Source organism: Lontra canadensis, unplaced genomic scaffold, assembly GCF_010015895.1.
Source record: "Lontra canadensis isolate GAN:19392208 unplaced genomic scaffold, GSC_riverotter_1.0 scaffold125, whole genome shotgun sequence".
Taxonomy (NCBI): Eukaryota; Metazoa; Chordata; class Mammalia; order Carnivora; family Mustelidae; genus Lontra; species Lontra canadensis.
This window is the reverse complement of record NW_022631119.1, coordinates 5,062,450-5,075,727: the sequence shown is the minus strand read 5'-3', so window position 1 is coordinate 5,075,727 and position 13,278 is coordinate 5,062,450. Positions and strand designations below refer to the sequence as shown.

The 13,278-nt window shown below is 52.8% G+C and overlaps 1 protein-coding gene across 3 annotated transcripts in view; it reads right to left on the bottom strand.

Annotated features, from left to right (window-relative positions):
* Window positions 1-716: 716 nt before the first annotated feature.
* The window catches only part of SAMD4B (sterile alpha motif domain containing 4B), a 37,558-nt gene continuing 24,996 nt past the window's right edge, over window positions 717-13,278 (bottom strand). For 2 of the 3 annotated variants that reach the window (XM_032841804.1, XM_032841803.1), the window contains 10 exons: window positions 9,064-9,303; window positions 8,097-8,206; window positions 7,853-7,939; window positions 6,848-7,190; window positions 6,146-6,231; window positions 5,607-5,725; window positions 4,847-5,045; window positions 4,522-4,645; window positions 2,348-2,431; window positions 717-2,138 (listed from right to left, as the gene is read on the bottom strand). In XM_032841804.1, the coding sequence (XP_032697695.1) occupies window positions 2,110-2,138; window positions 2,348-2,431; window positions 4,522-4,645; window positions 4,847-5,045; window positions 5,607-5,725; window positions 6,146-6,231; window positions 6,848-7,190; window positions 7,853-7,939; window positions 8,097-8,206; window positions 9,064-9,303 (1,421 nt within the window). In that variant the 3' untranslated portion in view covers window positions 717-2,109. The remainder of the gene's footprint in view (window positions 2,139-2,347; window positions 2,432-4,521; window positions 4,646-4,846; window positions 5,046-5,606; window positions 5,726-6,145; window positions 6,232-6,847; window positions 7,191-7,852; window positions 7,940-8,096; window positions 8,207-9,063; window positions 9,304-13,278) is intronic. The other variant, XM_032841802.1, reaches the window with a different exon arrangement.

Here is a 13,278-nt window from a genome sequence, read left to right as displayed (position 1 = left end):
ACAAGTAAGTCTTCTCCAACAGCGAGAAAAACTGTACAGTTACTCAAAGCTGATTCTGCCAGTGGGGCTGGGGATAGGAGGGAGGGTGAAATCATGGTGGCGGGGGAGGGAGCTGGAGAGGGGCTGGGGTAGAAGAGGGTCAGGGTCCTGCCATCAGAGTGGGGCCGCCTGCGTCCTGCACACTCTGCTGTCAGGTGGGGGGAGGGGGGCAGCTCTTGCCTCCCATTGTGTGTGTGTGTGGGGGGGTGTCCCTCACCACCTCCCAATGCCAGGCAGAGCCAGCTCACACTGATGGGTAGTGAAGAAGACAGGACTGGCTGGGAGGTGGTGAGGGTCCTATAAGAGGGACACCCTGCTGATTCCAAACGAGGTGGCCCCTGTCCATCCCACTTCCCGGGGCTATTGGGAGAGGGGGACTGGAGAAGCCCTGGGAGCTTGAGGGGAATGAGCAAAGGCACAGAAACATGGAGGGGCCGGGGTGGGGGACTTGCATAGGTTGATGAGTGTGCAAGAGGTACATAAATAAACCTGACACCCCACCCAGCCCGGCACTGGGAGAGGAGGTGGGAACCTTAGCAGATTCCCCAGGGCCACCCCACCCCCTGGCTTCCTCCCCTTCCCTGGGCTCAGAGCTGAGGGAGGTCCAGACCAGGAGGGCAGAGGCAAGAAGTTCCGGGGAATGGGCTGAGAGTGCAGGGAGGGCGGTGGTTTTAAAATTTTTTTTTTTTTGGTTTTTTGTTTTTTCCCAACATTTTGTATCTTTAATAACATACACAATGGTTACCAGCCATATTCATAACAAAAGTTATTCATAAAATGTATCTAAAAATAACATTTTTTTTTTCCTTTTCGGTGTGAAAAGCTTGAGAATGTCCCAGTGGGGGGTGGGGTGGGTTGAGTGGGAAGAGGGGGTTGGAATAGGGGACCCTGGCTTCCCCACAGCCTGAACCCCCAAGTCCCCTCCCTCCACCTGGGCCCCAGCACAACCCCTCAGCAGGAACAGAGACCAGAGGGTCTGTATGACTCCACAGCTGGGACAAATCTCTGGGTTATGATATAGTGTTCCACTTAAGTGAGGTCATGACAAAATGGGGGGCAGGGAAGGATGAAAGAAAAGAGGGGTGGGGAAAGAAACCAAAAACCAAACAATCCCCTTTCCCTTATTCCTTACCCCAAGTCTTTCAGCTACCAGACCTGGGAGCGGACAAGGGTGTGTGTTGGTTGTGGGAAGGGGATGTTAAGGCAACAGACTTCCTGACCTCACTGGCTGCCCTGGCTCCTGGCCTTCAACCTCTGCATCTGGGGAGCCAGGACTGGGGGGAAGCAGGGGAAGGACTAGGGGGTCTGGAGGAAGGGGCTCTGCCCCCCTCCCCTCATAAAATTCAGGCTCCCCCTGCCACTTTCTTGGCTCAGAGAGAAGCCTGGGGATTCTAAAAATGAGAGGGAATGATAAGAGAGAAAAACCGTTAAGAACTATATAAATATGCATCTTAAATAGGCCTAAGAAATTAATTGTAGAGAACCTCTGATAAACAGGGCAAAAGGAGGTGAGTGAAAGGAGGGTGGCTCCTGTCCTTGGGGGTGATGGGAATGGGGAAGGAGAAGAAGGTGGCAAGGAGAGAGAGAGGGGATCCTCTCAACCACCAGCTTCTCCTTAGCTCCTCTCAAATAACATCCAGGAGAGCAGGTTATCAAACCCGCTTCTTTCTCCCCAAATGTCAGATGGTTCTGAGCAGGCCCCACAAGATAGGGGTAAGCTGCTCCTTTAGGAGGGGCAGGTGACCGGCAGTCTGGAAGAGGCAGGGGTGGGACGGGGCCAGGCAGAGGATGAGGGAGGGAAGGAGGGGCAGTCAGGCTGGCCAGTCCCTGCCTCCTTTATCCTGGCTGCCCCCTACCTCCCTGAACCTCAGCAGAGATCCCTCGACGGGCCTGGGAGTGAGCAAGGCGCGTGCCAATGTTAAACAAAAGTTAAAAGGGTGAGAAAGTAGAAAAATACTAGAATGTATAGCTGAGCCAGCCCACCCTCTCGCTGTCGCAGAGAAGCCCGTTGGGGGTTGGCCCCCGCCCGCCGCCCAGGGAGCCTATGGGTGCGCTGGGCTGTGGGTCCCGTCAGATGGTGGAGGTTTTGTCTGTCCCATCTGTGGTGAGAAAGGGAGGAAGGGAGGAAGATCAGGAACTAGCGGGAGGCCCAAGAAAAGGTACTCGGGTAGCCTGTCATCCCAGTCAGGCCCTCCCTGGAGGCTGGCCTCCCCTAGGGACCCCTCAGGATGCTCTGAGTTGCTCAGTTCAGAGGTGGAGACGCTGCTGGGTAGGTGGGAGCTGGGTCAGGGAAAGAGGAAATGCTCACCACCCAAGGCGTGTTCTGTCATGCTCAGACACAGAGACTCCAGAGTGGGATTGATCTCCAGGTCAGGCCCAGGGACCGGGCAGTCTGTGGGGAGAGAGAACAGAGGTGAGGGCTGAACTTACTGTGGAAGGCAGAACCTGGGAGACAAAGGACTGCAGGGGCTGGTATGAGGGAGGGGCTGAGAGGGATAAGAGGAAAAGGAGGGAGGGAGAGAAGGGCAAAAGACAGAGAAACCGTATGTAAGACACGGCACACACTCTGATGGGAAGTATGACCAGGCAGGGGTGAAGGACACAGACGGGCCTGGGTGTATCACAGAGCAGGCAGAGGCAACAATGGCAAGGGCAGAGGCTTAGCAATGAACAGAAAGCCTGAGCAGCAGGCTGAGGGAGTGATGGGAAGCTGAGGGAGCGTCCTGGAGGCCACATACTGCATGTTGCCTTAGGTGCAGTCTAGCCATCAGCCCCAGGCATTGGGCAGCCCTGTACTCCTTGACTGGTGACCTGCTCCTCTTGGGTGCAGAAGCTTAATTAGAACAATTCCCATCCCCACTTGGACTTGCTCAGGATGTCAGGACTTGGGCAGGATGTCACCTGGGTAGGACCAACAGATGGGGCAAATCAGGACAGCAGCCATGGGGCTTGTCCTCAAACCATCTCTAAAGGGCCTCTTGTTCCAGTGTCTGGGAAACAGCCCACCTCCCTGAGCAGACCTGACCCCACTTCACACCGCTTAAAACCCCCTCCTCTGCTCCTCACAGCTATGGGGAGAAAGCCTGAGCTTTCTACCTGATTTCAGGAGACGCTGCTCCCACCTCCAGCCTCTCCGATCATCACATCCCCAATGAACTTGGAGCTAAGGCCTTGTTGGGACACCTAACTGTCTCTTCTTAGCCAATATTTTTTTTGACCTTGGGGAAGTGACCTGAGTCTCACATTCATGACTGATATGATGGGAATAAACCAGCACCCTCGTGTGTGCAGCCAGGAGGATCTGATTTGACGGCATGGAAAGCCGCTGGATCCATAGTCCAGCACTCAGCACGCAGGTAAAAAGAACTACTCCAATTTTCTGCTTGTGCAGCTCATCCATCCAGTCACCTGCATCTGCAGCTGATGTAAGGCCTACCGCATTAGGATGAACACAACGGACAGGGTCCTCTGCCTCTCACAGGTTCACAAAATCTCATAAATGAAGTAACCCAATGACTGGCATTTATGTCACGAAGAGCTTAGGATCACCTGCAAATTCTTATTTATTATTTTTTTAAGATTTCCTTCATTTATTTGACAGAGATCACAGGTAGGTAGAGAGGCAGGCAGAGACAGAGGGGGAAGCACGCTCCCTGCCGACCAGAGAGCCTAATGCGGGGCTTGATCCTAGGACCCTAGGATCATGACCTGAGCTGAAGGCAGAGGCTTTAACCCACTGAGCCACCCAGGTGCCCCTGCAAATCTTAAAAAAAAAATTTTTTTTTTTTAAAGTAAAACTCTATCTCCAACATGGGGGGTTGAACTCATAAGCCTGAGACAGGAGCTGCATGCTCTACTGATAAGCCAGTCAGGCACCCCACTGTCTCCTTCCTCACCTCTTCCAGACTGCCTTCTCTGCCTTTATAACCTGAGTGGCCAGCAGCAGGCCTAGCCCAGGGCAGGGGACGACCCTACTCAATAACCAAGGCAAGGCTAGCATTTCTCTAACCTCCCTTTTGCCCACTTCGCCCTCATTCTGATCTCTCATCTCTAGACTGGTCTGTGAGCAGAGGGCAAATAGCCATCTCACCTCACAGACCCTTTAGTGTGGAACCTGATCTACAAACTGAAGTCTGCTGCTTCCTGCCTGAAAGAATCCCAGGGGACAGACAGGCAGGACTCCCCTCCATAGAAACCTCGATGCTCTGACGGTCTCATCCCCTCCACCCCTTCCAAACTGAGTACTTAATGATCCTCTAAGGAGATGGTGACGGAGACCAACAGGGACACTAAGACAGAGAAAGCAGGTAGGATCTGAGAAAGAAAACTGAAGTGGGGGAGGGGGTACAAGAAAACTCAGGACTCGGGAAGATGGGTGCAGAGTGGTGGGAGGTAGGAGGAGAGGATAGTGGGAATGGGACTGAGAGAAGGGCCACCTAAGGGTATTGCTGAGGCGGAGCCCCAAGGGTGGGGGCAGCTTACCTGGAGGGAACATGAGAATGGCCTGGGGTGATGAATGGACCGGGAGGGAGTGGGTGCGCTGCACAGAGCTACGGCTCTGGCTGGGCATGCTGTTGCTGCCTCCAGGGTTGGCAAACCACAGGTTCTGCACAGGGAATGGGAAAAAAAAGTGGTGAGCTGAGTGGGAAGAGGCTGAGGCTGAGATCTAAGTGCAGGCTCGGTAGAGCTGGCAAAGGAGCCTCTTCCCTTTGAGCCAGGCCCAGGTGCAAACACATGGACACGCACAGCCCAGGCACAACCACCCCAATCCCAGAAGCGCCAGGCCCTCCGCTTCCCACTGGCTCACCTGTCGGCCCTGGCCGCCAAGGCTGGGGCTAGTGAGGGCATGTCGTGGGGAGATGCCCCCGATGCCTGAAGGGCTCAGAAGGCCCATCCTGCTGGGTGGGAGGGCCCGGGGAGGCATGGGGAACTGCCGCTGGGTCCGCCGGGCCACCCCCATCCCCACAGAGCCAGCTATGGGAAGTGAGTTGGAGCCGAATGCCCAGCTGTGAGAGAGCAGAAGGCATGGTGTCAGTTGAGGTGGTCGGGGCCCCTCTGTCTGCCCCTTCCTCACCTCCCCCACCAGAATCCCCATGGAAAGGACAGAACACAGACCTGCTCTGAACAAGGATTCCCTGCCCAAGTCCTTGCATGACACACTGTTCTCCTGCCCCAAGGCACCCCCAGAATGGAGATGGGAGCTGATAAAGGTTTCCTCATATCCACTTATAGCAGTTCTCCTAACTTGAATTCTCAAATGCGGTATTTAGTAGAATAGAGGAGAAACAGGGAGAATAGGGGAGAAAAGGGACTTCACAGCACCCTGCACACAGGGGAGAACAAGGGGTAGGTGTTGCTTCTGCCAGCTCAGCACCCTGTTCTAGTGCTGAGAACACCGATTTTTTTAATCTGGTAAAGTCTTCACTGGGTGACTTGTGGAAGGTCACCCAGTGACTGAATGAGGACAACCAATTCCCAGCCCAGAACGTAATCAGCCCACTGAGCACCACCTGTCCACCACCAAGGGCCTCGGGAAGGAAGGCCCCACACCCTGGCGGCCTGCTCACCCTTTCTGCTGCCGGTAGCTCTGCATCTCTAGAGCGGCTTTGCGCGGGAAGGTCCGGAGGAGCTTCAGCACTTGCTGTTTCCAGGACAGCAGCCGTTTCTTCTGCGTCTCCGTGAACGCCTGGAATTGGGAGCGTGAAGCGGGGAGGGTGTGTGTTCAAATCTGCCTTCCAATCACCCACTCAAGTTATTTACTGCCTGCCTGCTCTGTGCCAGGCAGTACTGGGAGGCAGAGGTAACCTGTGCACACACAGCTCACAGTTCAGCGGGGCAGAAGACACGCAGGCCATCTGACCTGTGACGAGTACTGTGAGGGACCAGCAGAAGGGAGGGGAATCTCGCTCCCCAGAGAAAGAACATGTAGTAAGGTTCTGAGAAGGAGAGCTCACGGCAGCCACTAGAGCCAACACTGGTGAGATGAGGGCTGGAGGCGTTGGGTGGGTGCCAGCCAGGCAGGGCCCTGAGGGCCACATCAGGAATACGGATACTGAGAGCGATGGGGGAAGCCTTGCCCTTCTTGGGACCCTAGAGAAGGCCTCACCTCATGAGTCAGGCACTTTTCAATAAGCTGGAGGTAACTGGTGATGTTCTCCTCGTCCGGTCGGGACACCAGCAGCTGGGTGCACACTGAGGGACAACGGAAAGGAAGGGAAGTTAGCCCCAGCATGTCCTCTGCCATGCTCTAGCTCCCTCAGCCCTCCTGGCCAGCACAAAAATTGGAAGAGGACACTGAGGCTGGATGAGTTCTAGCTATGTGCGAAGCATGGTACCTGGTTCTCATGAACATATATAAACCCACCACAGTAGCTCAGAGAGGTGGAATCACTTGGCCCAGGTCACACAGCTAAAAGGATATGGATCCAATTGTAAAGTCAGCTATGCCATGCTGCCTTAGGAAAGGCCAAGCCCACTATGAGTTACACTATCCCCATCCTGTGGACTTTAATACCCCGTGAAAGAACCAATGGATTTGTCTCATACTATACACAATATCTACTGACACATCGTTCCGCCTTTTGCTTAGGCTGGAGACACTGTGTGGGTAAATAAGGGTTGTCTCCTACCACCAACCTAGACATACCTGAGGGTGGGGCCTTGCTACTCTCAGTCTCAGCCACTCTCTGATATGGTCACTAAGGGTCCTTTAAAAAGCTCTGCTCCCATCATTTAACTTGGATTTGATCCCTGATGACGATTTGGCTCCCTATCCCAGAACTTCTTGCTGGGCCTTGCGTGGTCTCACCTTTGCCCATCACCCGTGTAAACTGGCTGGGGATGTCTCCGTCGGCAACGGGAGCCGGGGCTGGCTCACTGCCATCAGTGGGAGCCGGAGCTGGTGGAGGGGGGTAGCTCTCTGCAGCTGGAGGGTCCTTGGCCTCAGTGCCCTTGTCTGTGCCGGGGTGAACCAGGGGAGGCTCAGCACCTGGCAGTGGTGGCTCCCCCCGGCTCCCATCCTTGGCAGTAGGGGTGGCGGCAGCGGCAGCAGCCACAGTGGCCTGGAGGACGCTGTAGGCCTTGATGGGGGTGATGATTATCTGCTGCAGCTCCTGCAGAGCGTTGCGCAGATTCCCACCTTCCAGCACATCCTGAGTAGGGAGGACACATCCGGGGTCACATGCTGACCCCCAAAGCTACAAAGAACGACTACACAAGAGGGGTCAGACAGAGCTGGGAGAGTGCTGGTGGAACCCTGAGTCCTAGCACTTAGAGAAAGGAGGTAAGGACAATACAAGCTCACATATATACACAGATATGTACACATTTGTATAATGTGATCCCTCTTCCCCACTTCAAAGTGGAGTTCCAAGGGGGTCAGGAGAAGGTGGTCTGATGCTGGGCCTCAGGGTCCTACCAAGGATGGAACCAGAAAGCAAGTGGCAGGGAAGGGGGAAAGGAATGTAAATCAAGGCAGATATGGAAGAGGAGTAAGTGAGAAATAACCAAATGGAAAGAGATCATGCACACCGAGAGACATTCTGCTCCATCAGGACATTAGTTAGGAATGGAAAAGTGAAAGGAGCAGGGACTGAGTTAACAGAGACAAAGTCTGGAGACACAGACCAGGACAGAAAGAGAGGGGAGCCTCTCGGCCACAGGCCCATGAACCCTGTGATCTGACTTGCTCCTGGCCTCCCTAGGGCTGGGTTCTCTGGAGGTCAGACCTGAGGGCTGGGGAAACCCCAGGTGAGGCCACCCAGAGCCACCATGCAGTTAGCTGGACTTGGAGATGGGGATATCAGATCCTCACCTTCTCCAGGGACTTGAGGACACTCTGCCTCTCGCGTAGCTTCTGGATGCTCAGCGCTATCTTATGGCGGGCACCTTTGGTCACATTCTGTGGTAGAGGCAGAAGGGGACAGGAAGCTGGAAGTGTGAGGCTAAGGTACCTGGGGTGCCCCCAGGGCCTGAAGAGACACCAGAGGCTTGGGCCACAAGAGTAACGTCAAAATGGTGCTGCCCCCACCACCTCCTGATGGTCCCACTGGCTTCACCTGAGACTCCAGATGCTGCTCAGTCAGTGTCATCATCTCCTCGTAGCTCATCTGTGAGAAGAGGGCTGCGTACTTGTGCAAGCGGAGGCTTTTCAGCCACGAGGGCACATCTTTGGAAAAGGAGAGCAAAAGGTCAGCAATCTGGCCCTTATGACTGACAGAGGAAGGGTTGTGGGGAGGGAGCAGTTTTCTGCAGTTTTTAATGTTCCAACCTTGGTGGGACTCTGAGGCCCCAGCATCAACCACCTTCTCCAGAGCCCCATGGAACTCCACCTTGAAGTGGGGGTAAGAGGGAATACATGTATACAACCAGAGGTAACACCAGAAACTGCAGAAAACCAGGATTAGGGGAAAGCCAAAGGTCCATAAGCCACTTTTTTTTTTTTTTTTAAGATTTTATTCATTTATTTGACAGAGAGAGAGCACAAGCAGGGGGAGTGGCAGGCAGGAGAGGGAGAAGCAGGCTCTCTGCTCAGCAGGGAGCCTGACGTGGGGCTCGATCCCGGGACCCTGGGATCATGACCTGAGCTTAACCAATGGAGCTTAACCAATGGAGCCACCCAGATGGCCCCATAAGCCACTTCCTCTCCTGCCCAGTCACACCGTTCTAGGTGGTCTTCCCTGGTATCAGGACATCTGAGCCTTCTGCTCTGCCTGACTGGGTATGTACTAGGATGACCTCACTGGTGTCCCTGGAACATCAGCTACTGCCCTGTCCTGGCTTGTCAGGCTGGGTTGTCTGAAGGCAGGGGTTTCTGGGCTATCAGACCAGGGCCTAGAGGGATCTCTCTGCTCAATCTTGAGCCCTAAGGGCAGGGACTCACTCCTTCCCTCAGACCTGTCCCTGGCTAGGGTAGGGTAGAGGGTGACAGGACAGGAAGTTGGAAGCTACCACGGCTCCCTTCTGTCCTCTAAGCTATGCAGAAGCCTCTCTTCAGAGGGTCCTAGTGCTACCCTCCCGTCATACCTTTCATGCCACTGCCGTCCTCCTGGAAAGTGTTCCGGCTGGAGCCCTGCTCCTCCGTCTGCTCACTGCCAGAGGAGGCCACGCTGCTCTGGGGTGAGAGGGGTGCGTGGTCGGGCGTGGTGAAAGCAGCCCGGGCCCCAAGCTCCTCCGGACTCGGCCACTCACCAGGGGCCTGGGGGCTCGTGGGGATGAGCGACATGGAGCGCTTCAGCGGGCTGGGGTGAATTTGGCAGGGGAGACCTGGCCAGAGGGGGAGAGGCAAGAGGTCAGGTTTGGAGATCTGACCATAGGAGATCATGCCCCCTGGTTGGTGCCATGGACAGCGGCTCAGCCCCAGAATCCAACAACGGGAAGGGACCCGGGGGTCTGAGGGGAACCACCTATGAGATACTGCTCGTTTCCTCATTCCCCATACCTAATCCATCAGCAAACTCTCAGCCACATCTCTCAATCTTCCCACCTTTTCTTCCAGTACCTTGGTCTGTAACTGGTGTCTCTTGTTGGAATTACTGCTACAGCCTCTTCACTGGTTTCCTGCCTTCATTCTTGCCTCCTACAACCCATTAACCTCACAGAAGCCACGGTGATTCTTCTAAAAATGCAAATCTAACCAAGTTAGTCCCTACTTTAAATCCCACCTATGACCTTCCTTCACACTGAGGAGAAAATTCAAACTTTTCTACATACCTACAAGGCCCTGTGGGACCCGGACCCTGCTCACTTCTGACTCTCACCTCCACCAGCTCACTCTTCAGTTCAAGCCTTTTTAGCTTTGGCTTCTCCACCAACCCTCACTTGTTCCTGGAACACTCAAGCTGTCCAACCTCAGGACTTTTGCATTTGCTCTTTCTTCTTGTTTTCCTGATTTTAGCAGCTGGCTCCTAAAAATCTGATCTCCAGCAAGCATCATCTCTTCCAAGGCCTTCCCTGAGTGGCTGCCCCCCAGCAATCTTGGTTACTCTATCGTATGACTCTTACTTGTCTTCCTTACAGCACCTACCACAACCTGGAGTGACTTCACCTAGTTATTTGTTTACGTGCTTATTAACTGTACACCCCTGCTACAATATGAGATCTGTGACAGCAGGGACTTGTCCTGTCTTAAAGATCATTGCAGCCTCAGTAATTATAGTGGGGCGTGGCCCGGAGGAGCTGCTTCATTAGTATTTGTAAAGCAAATGAATGAATGGAATATATAAACTGCTTCTTCAACATCCCTATCATTGGGCCTCACCATCTCCCAAAGATTTTTCCTGTACTGAGCTAAAATCAGCTACCCATAAGGCCCATAAGGCCCAGTAACTCAGACTGTCTTCCACAAGGTGTTTCATATTCTCCACCTGTCCCATTCCTGAGGTAAGAAAAGGGTTCCTACTTGATTTTAACCATCCTCAGGAGAGTGCAGGTTCTGAGTTCCAGACCTTTCCATGTAACTACTCCCTCTGCCTAACTCATTGCTCTTCCACCCTTTCCTGCCGGCCACCTCGTCTTCACTCCTCACTCAAGTGTTAGCTCTTCTGTGACTTCTCCCTCTGCACTCGTGGGGGCCCTGTGTTACTGCCTCAAGCCTAGCAGTAGCCTCCGCCACCAGCCTGCCTCTTGCACTGGACTCTGGGCTCACGTGTATTAGGGTCACATTCTGGGAGGCCTTGAAGGTAGGGTGAAGCTTTTCAATTTCAAGCAGTTGCAGGAATAACAACCCCGCTCAATCATTTCTGCATCGCCAGGATCAGGTGCAGGGCGTGATACACAAGAGCCCTCGGTTTCATAAAAGCCTAAAGGAGGGCACCCGTGGTCCATCCTAAGGGTGCTAAGGGTGCCTCTGAGCTCGACACAGGATATTCAAAAGTACCCAAAGTCAAATAAAAAGACAAGGACACAAAGCCAAAAAGCCTCACCCTGGGTAGGTGAGAACATCAATGCTCAGAGAACAGAAGCATTTTGCCCCAGTTGCCAGAGGGAGTTGGGAGGCAGCTACAGAAAAACCCTAGCCTTGTTTCTGATGGAAAGGCTGGGATTCCTGCCAGTGCTCCACTGAAACTCAAACCAGGAAGAACAACCAGTCTGGTACAGGCCCCAGACCACCTTCCTTCATCTGCGACAGTCTATGCTCCTAGCCAGGAAATCACCTGAAGGACAGGGCAGTGCACTGATCCATACCCTCAGAGGGCCAGCCTCCACCTCTGCCTGTGACCTCTGGGGTCCTCTTTTCATGGCTTCTCCCAAGGGTCTGGATTCCCAGAAATGGCACCTTTTGGGCCCCATGGGACTTGGTATAGGCTTTTTTTTCCTTTTGCCTGTCTTGGTGCCCATGGCTTCCTTCTCTTCCCTTCTCAGTGAAGGAGGAGGCAGGAAATTATCCTGATTAGAATGACTGTGCAGTTCCTGAGGAGCCCTGCTTGACCAGGGACTGGGGTGGAGGCCGGCCACAGCATGTATAAAAACAGGAATGCCGGCTGGAGATCCAGGACCTCACTCTCTCTCCAAGAAACCCTGGTCTGTCCTTGGCAGCACCCCAAACCCACCCTGCTTGCCCTTACAGCCTAATCCTTGCTCCCCACTCAAAAATATTTTAATGGTTTCCTATTTCCTGCAACTGCTTGAAATTGAAAAGCTTCATCCTTTCCTTCAAGGCCCCCCAGAATGTGGTCCTAATATACTGAGATCTGGGAGTCAAGACAGACCTGCACTAAAATTCTAGCTCTGCCACCTATTAATTTTATGATCCTGGGAAAGTCACTGCCTCCATTTCCAAGTAATGTCCTTGGCAAAGGGATAGGCACACAATAAACATGAATGTCTGCTACTGCTATTACTCATTTAAACCCTTGCATCTTTCCATCCCAGCCAGACGTCTGCACACTCCAATTTGCCACCCCTGTGTCTTCATTTCATGCTGTGTCCTCTACCGGGAATGCCCAATTCCTTTCTCTCTTCTGGTTCAACCTCTCTATCTGACGTTGTTCCAGCTTAGTTAGTCCTTTAATAGCTGCTGTGACCCATTGGGACATTGTGGGGAGGAAGAAATATATGGGTACCCCCTCCCCTCGATGAGGTCTAAGTGTCTATGAGAGGGTCACTTTTACATGGAAGCAATGTAGCATAGTAGTTACAAGTATGAGCTGTGGAGCCAGACTGCCTGGATTTAAATTCTGGCTATACCACCTGGGGCAGGTGACTTTTCTGTGACTTAGCCCAAGAATTTATTTGTGTAAATTTCTCAGAACACCTTTTGAAAAAGACTAAATGTTCAATAATCTGAGCTAAAATTATCTTTATTAATGTATTTTCCCAATTTGGACCCAGAAATTATGATGCTCTGAGACTATAAGACATGGTCTAACACACTTTGTGTTGCCAGAGGTGCCAGAAATGCTTTCCTATCCCTCTGTTTCCTGTGATCCTTACCAGCACCTGGGAGGGAGACAAGTAGCTAGGACATCCATAGGAAACTGGGGGAAGAAAGAGGCTCAGAGCACCAAGGGCATGTACCAGGTGCCATCAGGAGACCCAGGTTCACTTCACCTACTGGCATGGATGACATTTCACTGTCACTCTCTCTTGGCTTGCTTTAAGCACTACCAGCCAGCCAAAGGGGACCAGCCATGCTGAGGTTAAATCTTAGAAACCTCTCACACCTGGAGTCAGGTCATATTACCTCACCACGCCTTGGAAATGCCACTTTCCCCTTAACCTGTTCATTTCAACTAGTATTTCAAAAACTCACCAGCTCCTCCTGCTCACCCTAGCCTCTGGGGTGCTTACCAACACAGCCCTTCCAGACCATTTAGCTGGAGGACAGAGTAGTCACCAGGGGCAGACTCTGGTGTCAGACAGCTGGGTCTGAACTTAGGACCATGCTACTACTTGCTCTGTATATAACCTTGAATATGTGACTTCACTTCTTTGAGTCCCAGTGTCATTTCTAGAATGGGGCTGATGATAAAGTTGTGACAAGGATTAAATGAGATATCATGTCAGTAAAGCGCTTACAACACAGTCAACACTCAACAAAGTTACCTACTATTACTAATATCTTACAGTGTGACTTACATCTTACATAAACAGGCTTACAAACACAGATTTTTCAGAAACAATGCTGTTAGCTGAAGCCATAAACACAAATCCACAATGTCTAAGCTGGAAGGGACCTTAGATTACATCTAGTAACTCAATGCTTTCAGAGGCCTGGCAGGTATCAGACATGCCCAAAAG